Source organism: Emydura macquarii, unplaced genomic scaffold (assembly GCF_026122565.2).
Source record: "Emydura macquarii macquarii isolate MOO-44397 ecotype Brisbane River unplaced genomic scaffold, CSIRO-AGI_Emac_v2 contig_3470, whole genome shotgun sequence".
Lineage (NCBI taxonomy): Eukaryota > Metazoa > Chordata > Testudines > Chelidae > Emydura > Emydura macquarii.
The window spans coordinates 7,482,947-7,508,563 of record NW_027133607.1 but is presented as its reverse complement, the minus strand read 5'-3'; the positions used below and the strand labels follow the sequence as shown (position 1 = coordinate 7,508,563).

Genomic DNA, 25,617 nt, shown 5'->3' with positions numbered 1-25,617 from the left:
AGAAGCAAGTCGCAACAGTAAAGACACCAGAAGGAATTACAACACAAGGCTCCATCTCTCATACCTGTCTGCTCAGCAAGCACAGCTTCTGGCCCCTCTGTCTCTCCAAAGAGTGGCCTTATTGAAAATGAGTACACCCCTCTTGGCTTCAGGCCTGTCACTCGATACGATCTAGAAGCCGCTCCCAAGAGTTCAGTGGAAAGATCAGACACTGGACAAAGGAAAGGAAAGAGGGTACATTACTCATAGACTTTAAGACCAGAAGGGACCATCATGATCATCTAGTCTGATCTCCTGCACCTTGCAGGCCTCAGAACTTCACCCACCCACCCCTGTCATAGGTTCATAAGCTCTGGCTGAGTTACTGAAGTCTTCAAATTGTGATTTAATGACTTAAAGTTACAGAGAATCCACCATTTACTCTAGTTCAAACCAGCAAAGGACTTATGCCCCACGCTGCAGTGTAAGGAGAAACCCCCCAGGCTCTCTGTCAATCTGACTGGGGGGGGAGGGGGGGAATTCCTTCCTGACCCCAAATATGGCAATCAGTTAGACCCTAAGCATGTGGGCAAGTCCCACCAGCCAGACATCTGGGAAAGCTCTGCAGTAATTCAGAGCCCTCCCCATCTACTGTCCCATCTCCAGCCATTGGAGATATTTCCTAATAGCAATCACAGAAGGGCCACATGTCATTGTGGGCAATCTCATCGTACCATCTTCTCCCATAAACTTATCATGCTCAGTCTTAAAATAAGTTAGGTTTTTTGCCCCTATTCCTCTTGGAAGGATGCTCCAGAACGTCACTCCTCTGATGGGTAGAAATTTTTGTCTAATTTCAAGCCTAAAAACGTATTGATGTTAATATAGACACAAAGACACTCATCGTAACCATGGACAGACCCTGTCCAGAGCACCCTACATTGTAACCATAGCCACAAAGTTTGGCAAACAGGAGCGTTTTGGAGGCAGTTTAGAGAGGGAGTGTCAGAGTCTTTAGTTCAAGGTACAGTTCTAGATATCTAGTATCATGATGGCTAGAGATGGAGCAGTGATTGCGACCTGCAACGGATGTGCTATTTTTGCTTTTCTGCCTGAAGCCTGAAGAGACTTCCCTTGTACGAAGTGCAAGTTGGTGGCTGGGCTAGCAGAAAAGATTAGCAGTTTGGAAGGAGAAGTACTGACTCTGTGAAGCGTGAGAGAGGCTAAGGAGTACTTGGAAAACCAGGTTCTTTCTGGGCTTTCTGCTACTCATCAGCACAGTCTCCACCTGAGACGAAGAAGCTTGTTCCTCCAAGCTCAGACATTCAGCCTCCATGCCATCAGGTGGAGGGACCCCAGGTCCAGGTGCAGAAGGTGCCCCTGAAATGCCAGAAAAGGTCTCTGAAGATCCAACTGGCCAAATGGAAAAGAGAGATGTATAGGACATATCTGAGGGTCGCTGCTCGGCCCAGCCTGTACTACGAAACGGGCCAAAGAGATCTCCAACCATTGAAAGAAGACAGAGGATCCTTGCCAGGGATTCTGTGCTAAGAAGAATGAGAAAAACGATCTGCAAGGCACAGGAGCAGAGCAGGGTGGTTTTCTGTCTTCCCAGGATCAAGCCAGCAGATGTGACTGAAAGATTGGATAGGCTTCTGAAATCAGTGGGCATGGTGCCATCAGCACTAACAGCACGACTTCGTGTGGTGCCTCCCAGCATATAAACGACTCCAGAAAGCTTGGAAGGGAGCTGAAGGACAGGAATGTCCGAGTGGTCAGATGACTAGGGAGGAGTATAAAATTACTGCTCAGCCATACAGGAGTGAAATCAGGAAGGCCAAAGCACAACTGGAGTTGCAGCTAGCAAGGGACGTGAAGGGGAACAAGAAGGGTTTCTACAGATATGTTAGTAACAAGGTCAGAGAAAGTGTGGGCCCCTTACAGAATGGGGGAGGCAACCTAGTGACAGATCATGTCGAAAAAGCTGAAGTACTCAATGCTTTTTTTGCCTCTGTCTTCACAGACAAGGTCAGCTCCCAGACTACTGCACTGGGCAGCACAGAATGGGGAGGAGGTGAGCAGCCGTCAGTGCTGAAAGAACAGGTTCAGGACTATGTAGAAAGGCTGGACATACACAAGTCCATGGGGCCGGATGCAGTGCATCCAAGGGTGCTGAGGGAGTTGGCTGATGTGATTGCAGAGCCATTGGCCATTATCTTTGAAAACTCGTGGCAGTTTGGGGAGGTCCCAGATGATTGGAAAAAGGCAAATATAGTGCCTGTCTTCAAACAAAGGAAAGAAGGAGGATCCAGGGAATTATGGACTGGTCAGCCTCACCTCAGTCCCTGGAAAAATCATGGAGCAGGTCCTCAAAGAATCCATTTTGAGGCACTTGGAAGAGAGGAAGGTGATCAGGAACAGTCAACATGGATTCACCAAGGGAAAGTCATGTCTGACCAACCTGATTGCTTTCTATGATGAGATGACTGGCTCTGTGGAGGTGGGAAAAGCAGTGGATGTGATATACCTTGACTTTAGCAAAGCTTTTGATATGGTTTCCCACAGTATTCTTGCCACCAAGTTAAAGAAGTATGGGTTGGATGAATGGACTATACGGTGGATAGAGCTGGCCAGATCATCGGGCTGAATGGGTAGTGATCAATAGTTTGATGTCTAGTTGGCAGCTGGTAACAAGCAGAGTGCCCCTGGGGTTGGTGGATTGCACCCCCCGCAAGTTTGCATATGACACCAAGATGGGCAGAGTGGTAGATACCCTGGAGGGCAGGGATAGGATACAGAGCGAGCTAGACAAATTAGAGGATTGGGCCAAAAGAAATCTGAGTTTCCACAAGGACAATCGCAGAGTCCTTCACTTAGGACGGAAGAATCCCATGCACAGCTACGGACTGGGGACCGACTGGCTAGGCAGCAGTTCTGCAAAAAAGGACCTGGGGGTTACAGTGGATAAGAAGCTGGATATGAGTCATCAGTGTGCCCTTATTGCCAAGAAGGCTCATGGCATATTGGGCTGCATTAGTAGGAGCATTGCCAGCAGATCAAGAGAAGTGATTATTTCCCTCTATTTGGCACTGGTGAGGCCTCATTTGGAGTATTGTGTCCAGTTTTGGGCCCCCCACTACAGGAAGGATGTGGACAAGATGGAAAGAGTCCAGCGGAGGAAAACAAGAACAATTGGGGGGATGAAGCACATGACTTACGAGGAGAGGCTGAGGAAACTAGGCTTTTTTCGCCTACAAAAAAGAAGAATGAGGCGGGATTTGATAGCAGCCTTTAACTACCTGAAAGGGGGTTCCAGGGAGGATGGAGCTAGGCTGTTCTCAATGGTGGCAGATGACAGAACTAGGAGCAATGGTCTCAAGTTGCAGGGCGGGAGGTCTAAGTTGGATATTAGGAAATACTTTTTCACTAGGAGGGTGGTGAAGCAGTGGAATGGGTTACCTAGGAAGGTGGTGGAATCTCCATCTTTAGAGGTTTTTAAACTGTGGCTTGACAAAGTCCTGGCTGGGATGATTTAGTTGGGGTTGGCCCTGCTTTGAACAGGGGGTTGGACTAGATGACATTCTGAGGTCCCTTCCAACCCTAATCTTCTATGATTCTATGATAAATTTGACCTAGTTGGTATCACTGATACCAGTGGGAAGATTCCTATAATTGGAATGTGAAAATCAATGGTTATAATCTATTTCAGAAGGATCGAGTAGGCAAAAGGGAGGAGCGACATGCTATTAAAAATGGCATTATCTCTTTCCGAGACACAGACAGCTTGGAAGCAAATGATCTTGACTGCTCATGGGTCAATACCCTAACAGATAAAGAGTAAGATGAGACACTAGTTGGTGTCTGCTCCAGACTTCTAAATCACACTAGAGACCAGGATGCCCAGCTCCACAAGCACCTATCCATAACGTGCAGGGAAAAGAGGTGAAACCAGATCCAGTGGCTGGAAGTTGAAGCTAGACAAATTCAGACCAGAAATAAGGTGCAATTTTTTAACAGTGAGGACAATTAACTGAACATTTTACCGAGGGCCAGGTGGATTCTCCATCACTGGAAATTGTTTAATCCAGATTGGATTGATCAGGACTTGGATCGGACTGATGTTCAACCACAGCTAGCAGACTTGAAGCAGGGATTAATCAGGGAAACCAATGCAGGTCACTTTAGAGAATCCCAATGGTCCTTCATGTATGGATCTAAAGTTTGGGGTTATTCTGGTCTGGAAGGGGAGAGGGTGGGTTCAGGCCCATCTCTAACTGGAACACGATGCCTCATGGGCAAAGGCAGAAGCTGAACTGCCTTAGCGACTGCCTTGTTTCATTGACAGGGTGACCGACACAGTCTTTTCAAAGCCCGTAATTTGCATATTCTTGGAGTACAGAGCGGCTGAATCACAGATCGCTGCGCACAGAGCTTGGAGGTGGATTTGAAGCAGATCAGTCCAAGGAGGGATGAAGAGTTCCCTCGTCTTTGTTGGAGGCCCAGTACAATTTGAGTTGCTTGACCACTGTCCTACAGGACTAGCATAGCTTCAGTTGCTTGCTTGGCTATTCTGACCCCTGTAGCATGACATCTTCCAGTTGGCAGACACTGAATAACCTCTTAGATGTCTCAGTTTCTGCACACCACGGCATATAGTAAGACAAAACACAGATACTGTATGTTTGCAGCTGCACATAGATAATGGTGATGGGAACAAGAAGTTATCCTTCAACGTCTGGGGGTGCACTGTTTTATTGCCAAGGGGCATACTTTTACTCCACCCCTCCTATCACTAGATGTTGTTCTGACGACCCCAATTATCATGGTGAGAATGGAATGTAGTTAAGGGTGGAAACCCAATGTAGGTAATTAGCATATATGATAATGAGAGAGAGATAATTAGGTGAAGGTTGTTTATGGAAGGGTATAAGAAGTCACCACTTAGACAAAGGGGGGCACTCCATCAACACCTGACTCCGCGGGAGGTGCCGCCGGTTGGACCAGAGGCCACTAACTCCCTGGCGGGGCCCCTGAAGAAAGCCATTCCTGTGTACAGCCTTCTGGGTAACTGCTTAGCGCTCCAGGCTTAATGACTATGAGATATTGTAGTTAATTTTAGGCTTTGTATCTAACTAGTATATTTATAGAAAACCTTGCACATTAAACGGTATTGATCTGCAAATCGGGCGTGCCATGTCTTACTGGTATCCATACTGATCACAAAATGTCCAGAATAAACAGTCTTCAGGAACTACTGGGTGAAATCCAATGACCTCGGTTACGCAGGAGGTCAGACTAGATGATCATAGTGGTTCCTTCTCGCCTTAAACTCTATGAATCCGTGAACTAGGCAGTAGAGTTTGAAGAAAGCGTCGCTAATTATGAAGTGCAGCATTTGGGGATCTTCAGTCCAGGTAATTTCCTCTAGGTTCCCCACACATGCAGGAGGAGAGATGCACTGGAACCAGTTTCAGATTGGTAATATAATCCATCCCGTGGGTTTATTTTGATTACTTTTCCAACCTCAGTGGTGGGGAAATGGATGGAAAGGCTAAGGGCAAAATAATGCAGCATTTGGATGACAACTTGCTAGGCTCAGACCGTCATGGCTCTTCCGTAAGAAGAAACCAAGCCTCTGAAACCTAGTAGAGTCCTTAGAGTGGTGGTTTTCAACCTGCAGTCTGCGGACTCCTGGGGGTCCACACCCTACGTCTAAGATTTCCAAAGGGGTCTGGCACCTCCATTCGAAATTGTTTAGGGGTCCGCAAATGAACAAAGGTTGAAAACCACTGACTTAAAGAAAACTAATGAAAGAAGGCAAAAATTGAGAGAGGCGTTGAGCACTGACGGCAATGGGAGATGTGGGTACTCAGCAACTCTCTTCTCTATAGCATCTTCCACACAATGATCTCAATGCACTGAACAAATTTTAGATCACTCCCCACACCTCTGTAGGGGAAGTATCATCATTTGTTAGGAAATTGAGGGCCAGAGATGACTCATCCAAAGTCACACAGGAAGAATGGCACTGTGGGGAGAGTCCAGAATCCCAGTCTTTTGCTCTCACTGCTAGACAAAACACCCTTATTTCTTGGAGGGAAATTAATGACTTAAGAGGGAAAGAGCTTAGCACGACTCAAAAGAAGGCTCCGGCATTTATATGGATAATGAGAACATCCACAGTGGGATTAGGTTGGATTAGAAAAAGGTCAGGGATATAGACCTTGATGCTTCAAAGCATAATCCAGCTACTGATTGGCTGGGGTTAGGAAGACATTTCCCCTGTAGATGGCTTAACCATTAGAGGATTCCATGCACTCTTGCCACTGTCAGAAACAGGACACTGGATTAAATGGACTTTAGGGCTGATCCAGTCTGGCAATTCCTATGTTGTCATGACCTAATAACTTGTCGAGCAAGGGGAACCAAAGAACAGCGGAAATGTGGTATCGTGGCTATACAGCCCTTCCCAAAATCTTTCTAAGGAGACCCATGGGGAGCCCACTTTACAAATCTCTCCACCTCATGTTCTCTTCTTCCTTCCTACCTTAACTCTCCTGACCCACAACAATTCATCAATGACACCGAAAAGCTGTTACCTGAGGCCAGGCGCCATGTTAATAAATATGCTGATGCTCCGGGAACATCCATCCAGCTCAGTAAAACACTGCTTTCCGTGCTCTCCTGAATGGCAAACTTAGTCACTTTGGGAAAATCCACTATTTAAAAGGAAAGAGAAAAGCAGTGGTGATTGTTTGCTGCTGCTTACATGCTTAAATCCATGGCATCAGACTAAAGAGCTCAAGAGGGAGAATCTACTGAATTTCACAAGGCAGAAAAGAAACTGACAGACGCTATGCAAGGGTGGAAGCCTGGTCCCATTGAAATCAGTGGCAAAAATTCCCATTGTGACAGGCCACACGTGGGTGGGATATTCCTTCCAGCTGGTCATCAGCTCCAGGACCCTACCCACGTGCCAACTGCAATACTTATATTCAGCCTGCCTAACTAGCTAAGTATGTAGGAGCAGAGGGAATGGTCATGGTACAAAACCCCCATCAATCCGAGTAAGCATCTGGAGCCAGATCTTTAGCTCGTGGAGATCAATGGAGCGCTACCAAAACCGATGGAGCTTTGCCAATTTATTCCAGCTGTAGATATGGTCCCTAAGCCTTAGGTTGTTTCTCTGAATTGATCCCAAACTCTTGATACTTTGAGATGAGCACAGAAGTGTCAGCCTGAACAGATCTACTTCCCAGTTGCAATGGTAACACTATACAGCAGCATCTGCCCACGTCTCCTAGGTACTCACACGTTTTGGCAGTGAGAAGCACTGGGCTTCCCTCCCGTTCCTGGATCATTGAAGACACACGGATGGTGTATGTAGTGCTCTCCTGCAGCTTAGTGATTCTGAAAAATACAGTCTCGGCTGGAACGGTCTGTGAGGTCTCCAACCCACCTAATTAATAGCAATGATAAAATAATAATAATAGTAATAAAAAGAACAGCTTGTGATAATGGAAGGAGAAAGTAATAATGCTTCCCATAGCGAGCATTATTTTATGGCACTTTTCATCCATCGGTCTCAGAGCACTTGGTAAAGGAGAATGAGTTTTATTAGCCTCCTTTTACAGCTGGAGCAATTGAGGCACAGAGAGGTTAAGTGACTTGCACAAGGTCACATAATACATCAGTGGGAGAGCTGGGAACAGAACCCAGACTCATGGCTCCCAGTCCAATGTTCTGTCTGCTGGACCACCCTGTCTAAAGAGGATTGATGTATTTGGTATAGATAAAAAACCCCAAAACTTTCCCTTATGACAATTGTTTACCAAAACTGGCAGTAAACGGAGCATTATTTTAGGTCTTTGATGACTATGTTATATATGGATATATCTATCTATCTATAGAGAGATGCCTGGGCTTAAAGGCAGTGATTAAAGTAGATTGAAACAGGAAGGGGAAATGTTACCACAACAGCCAAAGAGGAAGGACAGAGCCGGTCTGAGTCAAGGAGCAATGGGGGAGTTCTCTTGTCAGCACAGAGGGGGCGCTGTGCTTTCCCCAAAAGCCATTAGTTAGCCCCTGCTTACCAATATGTGAGTGTACTAGTAGCTAAAGAGAGAAAGCCATCAATAACCCAGCCTGAAGGCTCTTCCTGCTTAATGTGGACGTTGAGTTATTTACAACGCTACACAAAAATTTAAAATTGGGGAGGCTCCTGAGTAATCAGAATTTTGGGGCTTTCATTGAAAAAAATTATGGTAATTTTTTGCATTAAAAAAATCCTTTTTTTCCCTACATGGGGAACTTTTTATGAAAAATCATTTCTTGAAACTTTTCATGGTGGTTTTAACCAAAAAATGTCATTGATCATCTTCTGTTTTCAGAAATGAGGTATTTGCAGAAGTTAATTTCTTTTTACATTTTTAGAACGATTGCTTGAAGAAATCCCAAGATGGGTCTAAACAGGCCAGATGTTCATTCTGTAAAACTCTTACTTGGTTCAACAGAAAATTTCAATCAACATTTTGCAAAATGCAACGAAAAGGATCAAGAATTGTTTCTGCGAGCTTTATTGTTCAGTTTTCAACCAGCTCTCTGTGTTAAAAGAGATCATTGTTACCTCACTTCTTCTCCTGCACTCACTTCCTGTCTGCCAGGAAGTGCAACTGACGCAAAATGGCGGCTCAGAAGAAAGGCTTTAAAGCAGCAGCTGACTGAGATCTCCCACCGACTAACCCCTCCAAGGGCGTTTCTAGGTAGCAATCACGGGGTGTGATTGCAGCTCATGGAGCCATAACCAAAATAGCTTTAATCTAGCTAGCGCCAGTACTGGAGCAGTGAAGTTACGGCAGTGCACGGCTCAGTGTGGGCTGTAAAAGCCTACCAAGAAACCTAGAAATTCCTGGCATGGCATAATGGCCACTGACATGGCTTCATTATTCTTTTACCTGAACTAGCTAGATTAAAGCTAGCGCAGGTACGTCAACACAAGCTGCAATCACACCCTGAGACTGCAGTGTAGATATAACTTTAGGATGGGATATAGACGTAGGAGAAGCTGCCAGTCCTAGGCACTGGCCCAGGAGAGATGGGATGGTGCCAGGAGCTACTCCTATGGCCTGCTTGGCCACTCATTGATTGATGGTGGAGGCAGGTAGACTGGAGTGGGATCAGGAGGGTGTGCTAGAGAGAGCTGAGAAGGCTGGGGGTGGAGCCAGGAGCTCACTCCTCCCATCTGGCAAGACTTGCAAAGAGAGGGAGAAATACCGTATGTCCCTCCTGATGTCACGGCTGTCTCAGGAGCCAGGGTGACGTACCCTGGAGCTAAGCGCCATGGCCGGCTCCTCCCCGTCAGAAGGACTGGTCATGATGCTTCAGGGATTGTGCTTTGCAGATTCTGCCATGCAGCAGTGAAAGGGAGAAAGAGCAGGATCCTTTAGGGGCCCCTTCCGTGACTGGTGGAATAACAGGGCAGACGCGAAAAAGGCAGGTGCAGCCAAGAGGAGCTCTTCCTCCAGGGACAATGGATTTAGCTGGAAATCAAACCAAGTTAGCACAAGCAGAAGTGAAGAACAGAAGAGGCCCCAAGCCAGGGGTTCAGCCCACTCTTACGAGATTGGGTGTGGCCCCCAAATTTCCCAAAAGCTTTGTCCCCACTCTGCCTCCCAGGCAGCCAGTTTATAGTCTGTCCCGAGCACCTGTGGGAAGGGACGGGGGAACCTGAGCTGAGAGTCGCCCCTAGCATACCAGCAACCCCGGTACTCTCCCACGATCCTGTACGTGGCCAATGAAGTAAGGCGCCTACCAGTGAGGGGGACCCAGGATATCTTATAGTGTGTTACGCCCGGGGTCCTTTTCCAGGAGAGCTTCAAGCTGTTTACTCCGGTGTCAACGATCCGCAAATCCCAGATGGTTTGGATGGGGTCTGAGTCTGCGAGCGAGGCTGCAGAAATGAACGAAATACAAAGAGCTAAGCCCTGGCAGCCCAGGCCAGATTCTGATACCTTTCCTGCCATTGAATGACCATATTGCTCCATGACAGCCTGCTGACATGAATGGTCCTATCCCTGGAGAAAGGTGCTACTCATTGTGAGTCAGAGGGTCAGACTCAAGTCCACGGTACGTCCAGGGCCACACGCCTGGTCTCACGCAATCCTCTCCACCAGCAACAGATAGCTCACTTAATCCCTGCATAGCATCACTCACATAGCTCACTTAATCCAGGGCACAGCTCACTTAATCCCTGCCATTGCAGGGGGCCCCGGACATTGGAGCACTTGGGTCCTGCTGTTCTCTGCCTGTGGCCAAGGGCTGTTGTCGGGCTGGGTGTGGGGGCAGCTGGGGGGTGACTAGTGGCCTGTGATATATAAACAGTCAGACTGCTGATCCAGTCTGGCCGTCAGCTTGCTGCCTCTGTGACATGCTGGAAGGGCGTATTGCTACCGTCCAATCCATGTGACAGTAAGTGTAGACCAGATATGTGCTATGCCATAAACAACCTGATAACAGGGTGTTAAACCCTTGCTCATCCAGCTCCCTGAGGCCCGGGGATGCAGATGCTAACTCATAAACTGGAAGCACCGCAGAGTTCTCATGATAACATATTCCCAAGACATAACCTCAGCACCACACTGACTTATCTTTCTGCACTGACTGCCCACGTTCCTGCTGCAAGACACAAAATAAAAGCAACCAGTAGCACCGTTTCTTTGTTTAGAGGCTTTTCTGTGCCCCCCCCACTCCCCCCCGCTTCCCACCACACTATCTGAGCAGCTCAGGAAAGGAAGGTAACCATTGGAACAAGCTACCCAGGGGGATGGTAGAGTCTCCCTCTCTTCATGGGCATCCAGTCCTGACAAGAAGACACCTGGAAAATGAGGTTGGTCAAACAGAAGTTACTGGGCTCAATGCAGGGGTAACTGGGGGCAATTCTCTGTCCGGTGTTAGACAGGAGGTCAGAGTACATGACTGGTTGATGCCTTAAGTTGTGGCCTAAACTCTACGAAGTAATATTGTCTCTGTTTTTGCAGATGAGACATTAAGTGACTTGCCCAATGTCACACGGGCAGAACCAAGAGTGGAACGCAGATCTCCAGAGTCCCAGTCAACAGACCAACTTCTATACAGGGAGCTACCCCGCTGGCTTTAGAAACAGGAAAGGCTAGAGAACATTATAATCAGGTTTCGATATAGACCAGACTAAAAATACGACCCTTGGGTTTCAAAATCCAGTTGTTCCAAACACGGCAGGTCCTCAGCACTGCACACTCTAGGCGCATTCTCACTCAGACACAAAGAAGCCGTGGAAATATGTGAAGTCTGCCATAAAGGAAGGAGGGGCAATATGCAGGACATTTCCAAATGCCGCGAGGAATGACGGTGCCTGCTGCTGAAGTGAGCTGGACAAGAGAGACTGAAAGGATTCGGGTCCCCAAGGATAATGTTGCGGAGTGCTCCCAAAGGTCTAAATCTGGCCCTGCCTATTTATGCAGGGACAGCATAACACAGTGGCAGAATGTGTCCTGCATCCCGCTCAAGGATAACAGTCTACTACTGCTGCTAGTTAACAGGGCTGCTCCCTTTGTTCAAGTGGTAGAGGTCTGAGCGGAAGGTGGTAGGTTTAAACCCTGACCTCCCATGCAAGAAGGGGTCATTACAGCAGAACTCACCCGTGTGGTGAGTGAGAGTCACTTCCGGTCCCTCGGACTTGTTGAACACAGCGCGAATCCCCAGTGTATAGTGGGTATTAGGCAGCAAATGGTCAACGCGAGAAGCAAGCATCCTGCTGCCCAGGTACCGGCTCTTGGCAACTCCTCTTTCTGAAAGGTAAAGGACACCACCATGCCTGTAATTCACCAAGGATAGTCGTGGCATCTTCTCCAAAGGGTACCCCTCTTTTCCTCCCCAGTAGTGTTATTTCCCAGGCTGTCTGAGGATTTCTTTATAATGGGAAGGGCGTAAACATAAAGGAGGCGGGGAGAGCGAATCATTTGGAGAGGCACAAGGGGTGAGAACTAGAAGGGGAGGGTTAAACTGAACAAAGGAAAGCGGCGGCTGAATGAGGAAAGGTTTCCTGGTGGCACACTCACGCTGGCTTGGGACTGGCACCAGGACCAGAAGTCATCAGCGGCATAAATGGTCTGGAAACCAGCTAAATATCCCCACGAGGGAGTACCTCCTGGAATAAATGGGATTATTCCTAGAGGGAAACCCTCGATTCCTCTACAAACAGAGGAAGAGATGATGACCCTAAACCCCGACCTGCTCACATATCAGAGTTACTCTGGTTGCCGCAAGGGAAAGCTCATGTAAACGACATTTGGAGCATGTGCATCTTTGACCCCCACTAGTGGTTGGCCAACGTGGAAGATTAATGGGTCAACTACAGATGAAACCTAGGGGCCGCTGTCCTTTAGCTCAGCTGGCAGACGCTCATGCTTTGAGGGCTGAAGGTTCAAATCCTTCTGTCAGTAACACTCGCAGGCTGGCACAGGCGGCCTTTTCACACCCATCCCCAGAAAGTCAGAGCATTAGCTCTGCAGCTCTCGGTCTTGGCAGGCCCAGAGAGCTAAAATAAAACCATCTCCCGGGGCCAGGCAATATTTCACTCGGGCAGACACACTGGGCACGGCCGGCTAGAGCGTCCTCTAATTGCAGCTCGCGCACTTCGCTTTCAACACACTCGTGTATAACCAAAGCGAATCGTGGGCCCCCCATCTGCACTCACCTCTGTCCACGCCCCCGGGGCTCCAGGTGAGTCTGTATCCGGTAGCTGCAGCTGTGGCCCTCCATGCAAGAGAGATGGACGTGCTCGTGTAGGAAGTCACCTTGAAACTGGACACGGAGCCAAGTGGCGCTGCCAGGGGGAAGTGACGTTAGCTGATGTCTCGATTAATGACATGCTCAATAAATGCCCGCACCTATCGGAGATCTCACTGCTAATGGCGCCAGTCAGAGGGAGATGCTCTTAGGGTGCAGTGACTTTAAAAGGACAGGGGTGGCATTTGCTGCTGTGTTTCAGCCAGGGATACAGTCCAGCTGATATTCTTGTGAAATCAGATCCCCACTTGGTGTCAATCAGTGTGGGCCCGTTACCTTCACTGGAGCACTCTTAAGATACACCAGCTGAGATGGTAACATTTGACTGACACCGGGCGTCTGCTAAACCCTATGTGTGGATTGGTTTTTCTGATCCCTTCCGGTCACACAAGCCTCGCTGGATTAATCTGGGTCAGAAGTTGGACGGGAGCCAGCCAAAGGGACCCTGGGTTACCGCCGGGGGTTTTGCTGGTGATTCAGTAGGTGGAGAGGTCGTGAGCCCAGACCCTCACCCTGGCATTAAGAGGCACCCGCACTGCTGGAGGAAATATAAAACGAAAGCCCTGGCTGGCCATTCTTCATCCCTAACAATCCTGTCGCTCTTTTCACAAGAGAATGGGTGTTACCCCAGTGTCAGATTCCAAGACTGGCAAGTCCTGTCTGCCTTCCCTACATTTTTCCTCAGTTTGTGTCCCAATGCTTCTCTGTGTTGTTAAAGCTGTCATGTTCTACCCCAGAGGTGGCTGCATTTCAGAGGTGGGTCTACAGCTAGTTTGTATAACACTTTGGAATGAAAGGCTCTGATCACAAGCTTGTGTCTCCAGTGCCCTTTGGTGCTCTATGTATTGTCGGTCTGCACAGGACACCTGAGCTCCCTGGGCCAGGAGGCACATCGCTGCCGCGCTCCGCATATACTCACGTGTCCTGGCTGAGGTGGTGATCCCAGGTCCCTCCGCCCAGCCAAAGAGCACATAGAGGGAAATCACATACTCGCTGTCATGGGCCAGATTTCGGAGCTGGTAGGCCGTGGTGGAGCTGTTCAGGACCAGCTGCTGAGGTCGGTCTTTGCTGAAGAATTCTTTTGGCAAGAAGAAAAAGAAGCTTAAATGATGTTGGCAAATGGATCAGCTTGTTGCGGGCTGGAGGGAGCCGGGCAGCCAGTGAGTAAAGTTAATAGTTATTGAGGCCAGAAGGGGCCATTCTGACAATCTAATCTGTCCGCCTATAAAGCACAGGCCAGAGAACTTCAAAGAACCCATCAAAGACCTGTATTTCTACCAAACCAATCTCCCAGGAGCAAGATGAAAGCCTGGACTGAAAGAATTAGACCACGCTGCATTTGCAGAATCAAACCCTTAGTGTGTTTTGCTCTTGCTGAAGACACCTTTACAAAAGATCGGCGGGGAAGCGAAACGCTTTTTGTACAGGGGGCGTTTTCTTTTGAAAGGAATTGAAAGCAAGAAATGAACAAACACAGGAGGTGCTGCTCCAAGGGGGCTGTACCAGAAACGGCACCTTGCCAAAATTAGTCAGTTTCCACCCCCCAAAAAGAGTCCAGTGGACAGGATCCCTTTAGACACGGCTGGGCTGGCGCTGCGGGTGGTCTGCAGAATTTACGGGGAAAAGCCACGCGGTTAGAAAGCCTTTCCCATAATCCCCGGCTCCCACTGCCTGATTGTCAGCTGGCTCTTTCCCATGCCTGATGCAGGGAGAGGATTAGGAGGCTCAGGCGGCACCTTTTGCTCCCCGTATTCAAGGCCTGTCTCTCAGTGCACATCTAGAGCAGCCTCTGGGCTGCTCTAGTTTATATTGTGGCTCTTACGGATCCTGGGAAATAGGGAACCCTGAGCTCTCTGGCCCTGCTCCTCACACTGGCGGCGGGGAGCCAGGGGCATTGTGTGCCGAACTCTTACGCCAGCTCTGCTCTGGCTGGGGAGGTCCTTAGTGTAGTGTAGAGGATTTTCAGCTTCCTTATGTGCTGCCAGAACAGCAGAACAGGCCCTTAGCAGAACCGAGAATTAGGCCCAATGGGCCTGCAGTGAAAAAAAGATCCCCGCGTCAATGCCCACCCTAAGGCCCGGGGGTTGTGCAGCATGGAGAAGTGAACCGTGCCGGAGCAGCCGCGCCCTCCGCCGTGCCCTGATTCTACGTGCTCACTGGGTCAGCTCTGGCACTGCCTCAGTGCTGGGGGAGAGGGGGCCCATCCGTGTTGCAGGGTCGATATTCGCCAGCTTACCTGGAGTAGGGCCCCAAACCACTCTGTACCCGCTGGCCCCAGCAACTGAATTCCAGGAGAGCAGGGCAGAGCTGACTGTTATCTGGGTCACATTCAGGGTCTGGACAGAACTCGACGCCACTTTGAGAAAGACAGCCAAGCAGAGGGGGTAAGCGGAAGAGGTTATGGGTCTGGTACGATACTAGTGGGGAGAGTCCCACTGAAGTCAGTGGGGTTTGGATCAGGTCCCAAGGGACCTACGGACAAGAGCCGCGCACCAGGCTGGTCTGTGCCTGAGAGACCAGAGTGAGGTTGTCAAACTTGGGTGACACGGGAGAGGAGACCTGGGAGCCAACCTGGGGCCAGGTAACACAGAGATCAGCCCCGTGCCAGGATGCAATCAATCGTCTATTTTAGGGGTTTACGCTGCCGCCCATCCCTGTGGCATCCCAGCGAGCTCCGCGGGTCTCACAGCACTCCATGAAGCAGGGTAACTAACATCAACGCCAGTATTCCTGATGGAGAAACTGAGGCAGAGAGGCAAAAAGACTTGCCCGAGGTCCCAAGCACGTCAGTGGCAGAGTCAGACCCCAGATTTCCTGGCTCCCCATTCCCTCTGGAAACTAGGCCAGGCTTCTCCAGTGGGAGTCCTATGACCATGCAGGCTTCCTTCCCCATACGTGTGGGCTTGGCTGTCTTCCGGGGCCACCAGCACTACTCATTTTCTCCCATCCCCCGCCACCCATTCAGCCCCTTCGATTTCCTCCCCAGCCTTTCCTCACCCCCAATCCCTCTTTCTTCTATGCCCGAGGTCTCGCTGACCCGAACCGAACCCTCTCACCAGAGCCAAGCTCTTTGGCCCTTCCCCCTCTCACCTGCCTGCCCCAGGACACTTACGGGTGGTCGCCTTTCTGCTCACCACGGGCCCCTCTACGTCTCCAAAGATGGGGTTGATGGTGATTGTGTACTCCAGACCGGGCTGCAAACCTGGGATCATGTAGCCGGTACAAGTGTCGTCCAGGTTCACGGTCTGAATGCCGCCCTCTGCACCAGAGAGGAGACAACAGCTGACCCCACCTGGGTCTGGCTAGCGAGGGACCCTCACCTGGGACTGGTTCCCCTCTTCCTTTCCCACAGCCCCCCAGAACCCACTGGGCTTGGCACCTCCGCACCCTGACTAACCGTCAGAACCATCAGGGGTCCCCCTAACGCATGGGCGGCTCAGGTGGGAAAAGAGGCGCAGAGGAAGGCTGGTTTGTGGTTCAGGCACCAGCTGGGGACACAGGAGCTCTCGGTTCAACGCCTGCCCCAGCTATGGACTCTCTAGGTCCTGCCCCTTTATGATGGGGTCGGGGTGCAGAATTCTCCCCCAAGCTCTACACTGGCTGGGCAGACCAATTGCTCTGGGCCTCAGTTTCCCATCTGTAACATGGATCGTTTCTCTGTCTGGCGCGTGTAGATTGGAAGCTCTTCAGGGCAGGGGCTGTCTGCCCAGGGCCTAGCATAAGGGGGCCCTGATCTTGGTTGGGGCCTAGCGGTTCTGCTGTAAACACAAATAATAACAATGACATATGGCAGCTTTGACAGACCCAGTGTGGCGTACCCACAGCCCCCCAAACGTCCCAGGGCTCAGTCAGTCATTAGGGTGTGTCGTCCCCCCCCCCTCCCCACAGCACAAAGAGAATAAACCAAACCAGCAAAATACGAACAACTGCACGTGACCGGTCCCGGGAGCAGGGAAGCTGGATTAGCAAGAGCAATGCTACTCGGCCTTCCCACAGAGCTGCGTGAAACCCTCTTATTAACTATCCCCGTTTTCCGGCCAGGGAAAGAGCTGCCCAAAGCGTGACTTGCCCACGGTCGCACGGGCAGTCACTGGTGGCACGGCCGGGATTGAAAATCCAGATCCCCCAGGACTGCAGACCAGTCTTCATTCCTCTAGATCACCCCAATGAGGTGGTGAGGACCTGGTCCCGTCTCATAAAAGCCCCGGGCTCAACTCCTGACCTTGCACTCCCCTGGGCGGCGGGGCAGGTAACATGCTTAGCTCCCGTTGGAAGAAGGGTTCAAAAGAGGGCCCAGCTGGTGGCAGTGCTGCCCAGTGGCTCCCAAGGGAGTCCTGCGCCCTCTCGCTCAGCTGGATAGATGGCAGGGAGTTGAGGTCGGGGGTACAGAGCAGAGCCGGGGATATCTGCGGGCACTGGGAAGGATGGGACAGGGTCAGCTCCTCTCCTCCAGGGGATATGACAAAAAACAAAGCATGCCCGAACTAAACAGTGATTTAATCTGCAGGGGACAATCCTGTCCTGGCTGGAAGGAGAGCGGCAAAGCTCACATTTCCAGGACACTTTGTGACTTCTTCTGGCATGGACAAAGCCAATGGTCGTTATTCTCAGTTCAGCCATTAGGTGGAGCCATGTCCTCATTTTCCTCTCTGCATCAGTGGGATCCCTGTCTCCCCACCCCCCTCCACATTCACACACACACCCCCCACACACACACACACACACACACACATCAGCCACTAATTTATTTGTGTCTATTCTCTGCCTTGGAAGACAGAAAAGAAAAACCAGCCCCCATCCAGGGAGGCACAGTCACCGGGATGGACACCCCAGCATAGAACTGGGGCGGCGGAATTATCCCTCTGGAACCAGCGTTATAAAAGTCGGGGGGCAGGGAAATGACCCAAAAGGGGTGGATGTGTGTGAGTTACGCCGACAAGCGCACCGTGATCCCCTTCCCTCCTGGGAGTCGGCTACAAATCTGTGCATCAGAGAAAGCCGCGGGGGTTGGATTTTCTTATTTACAACAGATCCAAAGCCTGCACACATAGACAGGTAGCCCTTTAGCTAGGAACACGACGCAGAGCCTATGACCCACAGTAGAACATTTCTGATTGCATCCAGCAGAGAGCAGTAGTGAGACATACACACTGGCTAGCTCACGTAGCCTCATCCCCAGCTGTAAAATGGGGGAAAGGAGGGGCTGAGAAGGAAAGTAACTTGCCCAAGGTCGCATGATGAATCAGCAGGAATAGGACCCAGGCGTCCTGAGGTTTAAAAGAACTGAGGAATCTAAACACACCCTTTTTGCAGCATTTCTGGGTGGGCTGAAATACCATGCAAAAGACTGTTCTTAAGGAACAAGCCGGAAGCAAAAGAAATGATTATTTGTATTCCCAGCCATGGGTCAGGGCCCCAGAGCGCTAGGCACTGTATAAACACAGAACAGAAATGACGGTCTCTGGCCCACGAACACGAGTGCCTGCTCTCTCAATTTCCAGCCAAATGATCCAAACCCAGGCGAGAGGACTGGCTAATTCTCTGTGATTTGGGGTGTTTAGTCACGTTTTTGGAAATCCACAATTCATTACTACTTTATTACAAAGTAGCAGGAATGGTGCTACTTCACCCTCCCTTAAAGCACCTTCCCATCAGGGGATCTCAAAGTGATTCATAGATAACATTGAATTAACACCCCTGTAAGGTGAGCGTTATCCCTATTTTACAACTCGGGAAGTTGTGGCACCCAGAGGAGAAGTTACCTGCCCTGTGTAACACAGGAGGTTGGTCACAGGGCCAGGAATAGAACGCAGAAATCCTGGGCCCCTGGTCTTTGTTTTAACCACAAACCCATCCTTCCTGCAGGGCAAAAATAAAACAAGCAAATCTGGATTTCTAACACTCCTCCCCCTTAAAAAAAGCATAAAGAGTGTTTGAATCAGGGGTCAGAGAAACGAGCCCAGTGCAAAACTCAGATCTGGATCTGGATTCAAATCCCATCGCATGGGTGGTTTCGACCAGTTCTGTCTCTACTTTCACGCTGCATTGTAGGAAGATGGGATGGGAAGCTGAGGCCCGGTGCCACTAAACAGGGGTGGTGACCAAAGCAAAGGCAGAGCCAATAATGCTGCAGGCTGCTAACAAAGCATCATGAAAATAACACACGCCTCTGGTTCCTGGAGGCTCTACCTGCCGAGACCCAGGTGAGTCTGTAACCTGACGCTCCCTTGAGCGGCGTCCAGCTGGCCTGGATAGTGTCAGTCGTCTCATTCTGGAGCAAGATGCTTTTCACGGGCAGAAGCTTCACTGTAAGAGTTAAAGGGAATAAACATTTCAGAGAAGCCGCATTACAACCCAGGCACCCGACAGGCTTTTCAGGAACCGTTGGCTGCCTCCCGCCCACATTAGCCAGCGGGGAGAGAGATTTCTAAGGGTTCCTTCATAGCCTGTCAGTTTTAATGCATCTAATAAAAGACTGGTGTCCACCCATCAGGAACAGTCACACTGAACCCGAGCTGCAACAAAGCCAGCTGCTCGCGCTGTCACTGTCACTTTCTCCGGCCCGCACCGATGCACCAGTCTGCTTTGATTTACACAGCGTGAATACAAAACGCTGGGACGCCAACGGATCTGCAGGCAGGGAGCAGGCCCAGGCTTGGAGAAAGAGGCGGGCACATGGGATGAGTGGATGAACGAAGGGAGGGGGCAGAGGGGGAAGCTACTTGTTTTAAATACTGGGCCCGTCTTTGAGTATTTAGCTCAACTGCATCAATTCCACCAGCTTCCATGAAATGGAGGATCTGGAGCAATTTCATTTAGTGCTCGGGAAATTTCAGTTCTGGGTTGGTGGGTGGAGCCTAAATGAACAATAGGCTCGCCCCCTCCGATGAGGGGCGGGATCACAGAGACCAAACCACAACTAGCTATAGTGAAAGCTGCCATCAGAGGAGTCCTCTTTATCCACAGCACAGGCGTAGCAGGGCCAGCTTCCCTCTTCCAGACCCCTGCCTCACACCAGACATGCTGAGCCCCACATCTAGGAAGCTGGAGGGGGCTGGCCCAGCTGCTGAAATTGACAATGAGAGTGACAAGGAAGATGGTGAGCAAAGCTGGATGGGAATTCGTTGACTAAACGTTGAGGGTTGTCAAAAAACAAATGTTGATTTGACTGAACCAAAACTTCTCAGGGGAAATGGGCAGTTCCAACAAGTTTCTCGATTCAAAAAACTAGTTTTGAAATTGTTGCAAAATCCCCCTGTGACATTATTGAAACAAAAAATTCCAATTTTTTTTCTTTTTTGTGTGTTCAGAATGATTTTTCATTTAGAAATTCCCAGGGCAGGTGTGAGCGCAGGAGCACGTGTGCAAAGGAGGGCACACATGAGCACAGGGACAGGCCTGACAGTGGGAATAAGCATGCAAAAGAGAGCACGCATGTGCACAGGGGAAAGCGTGAGAGCAGGAACGAGTGTGCATGAGAACAATTTCCAGTGCAACTAAGAATGACATCTAAGCAGTCAAACCACTTACATGTTCTCCCTGTAGCAGACACTGGCTGGCTAGGGGCCTGGTGGTACACAGCATAGATACTGACAGCATATTCTGTATCCTCCTCCAAGCTGTCAAGCACATGAGAGGTGACGTCACCGCCCAGAATCTGCTCATAGGTCATTCCAGTTCTGTTCGCTGTGGAGGCCAAAACCAAATAGGACACCCTGGTGAGTGACACCGGCGGGCAGAGGAGTGCGGCGTATTTGCCATTCTAATGTCAGCATCCGCGAATTGGACGTGGGGCAGCCCCAGAATTGAACCGGCTGGATTTCCAAAGCAAAGCCCCCGCTTTGATGGGATCGTCCCGCTTCCTACAAAAGGATCCAAACTCACCAGGGAAGGCCAATGCAGTGTCACCTCCGAATGACACAGACATCTGAGCTATGCAATGCGATCCCCGCTGCATTGTGATGGCAGGGCTAGGCCTTAGAGGACAAAGCTCCAGAAGTGGGGAAATCGCTTTTCCCAGGCCTCAGGAGACCAACCACTTACATGAAGCTGGTGTGAAAACCTAGTAGATCACAACTCACATCTCGGGATGTAGATCTTGTAGCCTTCTAGCTTCCCTAGGGGAGGAGTCCAAGCTACCTTGAGGCTAAAAAGTCCTTCTTCGATGACCCGGAAATTAGTCACTGGAGGGACGGGAGCTTTAACACACAAAAGGGACCCAGAGGTTAATGGCCAGCACTGCCTCACAGCAGAGACCCCATACAAAGACGAGAAACTCCCGCGATCCCCAGGGATGAAGGCACACAGCAGTGAACAGACACTCAGAGAATCCTAGAATCCTAGAAGTTTGGGGTTGGGAGGGACCTTAGGAGGTCATCCAGTCCAACCCCCTGCTCAAAGCAGGACCAACCCCAACTAAATCATCCCAGCCAGGGCTTTGTCAAACCGGGCCTTAGAAACCTCTAAAGATGGAGATTCCACCACCTCCCTAGATAACCCATTCCAGTGCTTCACCACCCTCCTAGGAAAAAGGTTTTTCCTAATATCCAACCTAGACCTCCCCCACTGCAACCTGAGACCATTTCTCCTAGTTCTGTCATCTGCCACCACTGAGAACAGCCTAGCTCCATCCTCCCTGGAACCCCCTTTCAGGTAGTTAAAGGCTGCTATCAAATCCCCCCTCATTCTTCTCTTCTGCAAACTAAACAAGCCTAGTTCCCTCAGTCTCTCCTCATAAGTCTTGTGCTCCAGCCCCCAAATCATTTTTGTTGCCCTCCGCTGGACTCTCTCCAATTTGTCCACATCCTTTCTGTAGTGGGGGTCCAAAATTGGACACAATACTCCAGATGTGGCCTCACCAGCACCGAATGGAGGGAAATAATCACTTCCCTCTATCTGCTGGCAATGCTCCTACTAATGCAGCCCAATATGCCGTGTTAGCCTTCTTGGCAATAAGGGCACACTGCTGACTCATATCCAGCTTCTTGTCCACTGTAATCCCCAGGTCCTTTTCTGCAGAACTACTGCCTAGCCAGTCAGTCCCCACTTGTCTCACAGTATCAGACCCCCTTGCTCCCTTCCATCCCCTCACTAGCATCACTAGCATCCATAGTTCTTTGTGTCATGCCCTCCGGCACCAGCACCGGCACCGGCACCTGTGCAAAGTGAATGTCACATCATCAGACTGTTCCAAGATCACCCACAATGCACCACTGCTTAGTACAGTGCTGGGAACTCTAGGGGATCTCCTCCCAGGGTATTGGCACTGACTCCATTGGGGGCAGTGTTAGCTTGGAAGCAGGGCAAAGCTGCAATGGCGCATGCACTGAATCTCATTAGTGCCTCCTCGTGTGACTCTGTACTGATCCAACCAGCCGCAGCAGTCAGATCTACAGCTTCTGCCTTTGGCTCGCTGGTGGGGATAATCAGATATATTGTGTGGCTTTACTTCCCCCACCAAAACATTCCGTCTTATTCTTGGCAAGTGCACATGAGGAAACGTTCCCAAGACTCATTATGTATTAATTCTGTCTGAGATCCTCCCTCAAGAAGACATACACCACCCAAAAAAGAACAATCCCTTCCAACGTCCCTCGGGAAAAGCAGACTAGACGCTTCACGCAAAACAGAGGAGCTGAACTGATGCAATTGCTTAACACACCTGCCGCGCAAAAACACCTGGTTCAAGACGCACCCAGTCAACCAAATCCAGAGCCAGAGGAAACAGGGGTCTTTCTGGTGTGGCACCTGGCCTGAATTTGGCCCTATATTTCTGACACTGGGAAACTGGCTCTTAAAGGAACAGCGGAGTGATTCGACGTCGCTCATTACACTACAGAGGAGATCCCAATAAAATTCAAATTCAAAATGTGCCTTAAGTAGAATCCCACAGAAAGGTGCTGCCTTGCCATCCCGATGATCTAGAGAGAGCTCCAGGGAATCAGGTGACTGGGTGAAAGTCACCACCATGCAGAGGGCCAGCCCAACACGTGTGCACCAGATCAGCTCCTAGGAGCAGGGACTTGGACGACCTTCACTTAGGGCACTTCCTGAGTTCCAGGGCTTAATCATGCAACTTCGATGTTCTCATTGGGTGAAATTCACCCCTGCATGTAGACAGCCAGTACATGGCCCGTACACCACCTAAATCCGCCAACAACCTCAAAATAGAACACAAAGTCGTACGTAGGCCTTGTGCCCGTGCTCTGCGCAGGGGTGAATTGCTAGAGAGTTTTGCCGGGCTACGTGCAGCATGACAAATTTCCTTGAAATAAGTAAGCCCCAGATCCTGCCCTCATGGGCAGACCACTGCCCCGGTGCTAAACCCCCGCAAGTCCAATGCATGCTGCAGCGTCATGGCCTAAGACAGCTCACCGAATCTCAGGCACTTGGAAATTCGATTAAATCAGACGCCATCATTGATTAATTCAATACCATCATTCATTAAATCAGACAGTGTCGGATGCTTCCAAAGCTGCACCAAACACACAGTTTCCCGGCTGGCTTCGGGACATGCCAACAAATAAATAACAAGAGGAGCAGTTTCCAAAGGACACACTCACTTGTCTTGCCTTTGACGGTCGTTGACTCCCCGAGAGCGTCGGCATAGACGGCCAGGACCGTGAACAAATACTTAGTGTCGGGCTTCAGATCTGACACCAGCACAGTGCTTACGTTGCCATCCAAAACAATCTGTCACACACAAGAGGAGAGAGGCACTTAGCCGGTCACTTTTGGGTGAAGCAGGCGTAGGCTCCAATGAGCTACACAACTAGCCGTGCAGATCTGGGAGGACAGTGAATGCCAACCAGGTGTTCAAGCATTTTGACAGCATGCTGTATTCCCTTTGATTTGGCTGAGGGTTGAAAGGGGATTTTCATCCAAGGACGTAAACACCACAGAGGGGAAGCCATTGGCTTGATCCAAGGCAGCGTTCCTAAGTCAGTGGGAGATTTTCCATTAACGTTGATGGCCTTTGGATCAGAAGCAACGGGAGAAAATCGCTCAGTGAAAAATGTAGGCTGAATATTTATTTCTGAGTTTTATTTAACTAGTGAAACTCTCCAGCGCCGAGACTGTCTCTTGTTCAGCGCATGCACAGCGCCTAGCACAACGGGGCCCTGATCTCAGCTGGGGCTACTGCAATGCAAATAATAATAAATATCAGGGTAACATGGAAGGCTGGCCAGCTTCTACTACTCTTACCCCGAGTCGTCCCTTCCCCTGTGAGTGGCCCGCTGAAATCAGTGATGCTACGGAGAGTTGGGGTGGCAGAATCTGGTCCAATGAGATGAGAGAGTATTATTGTTTAGTAGCTCCGGGCCAAAAGCATGCTCCGCACTGCCCCGAAGCCGCAGGGACTGGAAGCAGAAGGGCTAGCATGTTGCAAGGAAGTGGCTGTTCCAGTGCTTAATTTGTGCCAGGGCTTTTCAGGGCTGAGCCCCGGCACCTCTAGGCTTAGCAGTTCGTTGCCCCGAGCGCATTTTATGAATGTAAAAAAATTGCTTGAGCCCCGGCAGCTCTTTCCATATGAATTAAGCACTGGGCTGGTCTCATGCTCTACGCAGCCCAGATAGAAGACAGGAAGCACCGGGATGCTTCTGAGAGAGTCTGCTCATGAGATTTCCAGTCTCAGCTCAAGACCAAGGAATCACGGTGGCTCGGGATGGGAAAGAGCCATTAGATTCATCCTGTCCTTTTCCCGCCAGCCAGGGTGTCACAGGCGGCCTTGAGGGCTGTAATTATGTCTCCCTCTGGTGGCTGGCCCCGGAGATGAGCCGCACCTTCTACATCTCGACTGTTACCAGAGCTGCTGCTTTCACTCAAGTGACAGGGCCGGGGGTGCTGAATGCCCCAGATTCAATTCCCCCGCGTCTCTGTGCGTAGACACGAGTCACTACCCGGGAGTTGGTGTGGGGTGAAGAGCTGAAATTCTGAATGCTTATTTCAGCCTAACCAGATGCCGGAACTATTCCAGCTAAGGTCCTGGCCAATCTGGATGGCCCAGTAGCTCAGGGTGTTGGCCTGGCCTTCAGGAAACTAGGAGTCAATTCCCTGCTCTGCCCCAGACTCCCTCTGTGGCCTTGAGTGAGGCACCTAGCCACTCTGTGCCTCAGTTCCCCAGCTATATAATGAGGAAGCTGGGTCTGTCCTGCCTCCCTGGAGGATAAATCTGTTACTGCCTGGGAGATGCTCAAATATTACAGTAATGTGAGCCACAGAACTAGAGTTCTTTATGACTGTAGTTCCACAGAGCCCCAGTCACAGACCAAGACACCATCGTGCTAGATGCTGTACCAAACACAGAACAAACAGATGGTCCCAAGAGATAATCTGATGCTTCAACATGCCAAATCCACGTCTTGAGTTAAAGTGGTTGTAAATCAGCAGCACAATCATCCCCAGAACCCTAGAGGTATTTTCCATCCATTCAAACGAGAATGATCTTACAGCTGGACACTGAAGGGTCTTCCCCTGGAGAGAGATCATAGAATCCTAGAAGATTAGGATTGGAAGGGAACTCAGGAGGTCACCTAGTCCAACCCCCTGCTCAAAGCAGGACCAACCTCAGCTAAATCATCCCAGCCAGGGCTTTGTCAAGCCAGGCCTTAAAATCTCTAAGGATGGAGATTCCACCACCTCCGTAGGTAACCCATTCCAGTGCTTCACCACCCTCCTAGGGAAAACATTTGTCCCTAATATCCAACCTAGACCTCCCCCACTGCACCTTGAGACCATGGCTCCTTGTTCTGCCATCTGCCACCACTGAGAACAGCCTAGCTCCATCCTCCCTGGAACCCCCCTTCAGATAGT

The 25,617-nt window shown here is 50.1% G+C and overlaps 1 protein-coding gene across 1 annotated transcript in view; it reads right to left on the bottom strand.

The window, feature by feature from the left end:
- The window catches only part of LOC137144555 (collagen alpha-1(VII) chain-like), a 188,413-nt gene that overhangs the window by 147,810 nt on the left and 14,986 nt on the right, over nucleotides 1-25,617 (bottom strand). The window contains exons 7-19 of the mRNA XM_067534946.1: nucleotides 23,367-23,496; nucleotides 20,886-21,002; nucleotides 20,335-20,490; nucleotides 18,994-19,110; nucleotides 15,917-16,063; nucleotides 15,041-15,160; nucleotides 13,724-13,882; nucleotides 12,709-12,841; nucleotides 11,655-11,800; nucleotides 9,791-9,928; nucleotides 7,292-7,438; nucleotides 6,579-6,698; nucleotides 65-211 (exon numbers count right to left, since the gene is read on the bottom strand). Coding sequence (XP_067391047.1) covers nucleotides 65-211; nucleotides 6,579-6,698; nucleotides 7,292-7,438; nucleotides 9,791-9,928; nucleotides 11,655-11,800; nucleotides 12,709-12,841; nucleotides 13,724-13,882; nucleotides 15,041-15,160; nucleotides 15,917-16,063; nucleotides 18,994-19,110; nucleotides 20,335-20,490; nucleotides 20,886-21,002; nucleotides 23,367-23,496 — 1,777 coding nt within the window. The remainder of the gene's footprint in view (nucleotides 1-64; nucleotides 212-6,578; nucleotides 6,699-7,291; nucleotides 7,439-9,790; nucleotides 9,929-11,654; nucleotides 11,801-12,708; nucleotides 12,842-13,723; nucleotides 13,883-15,040; nucleotides 15,161-15,916; nucleotides 16,064-18,993; nucleotides 19,111-20,334; nucleotides 20,491-20,885; nucleotides 21,003-23,366; nucleotides 23,497-25,617) is intronic.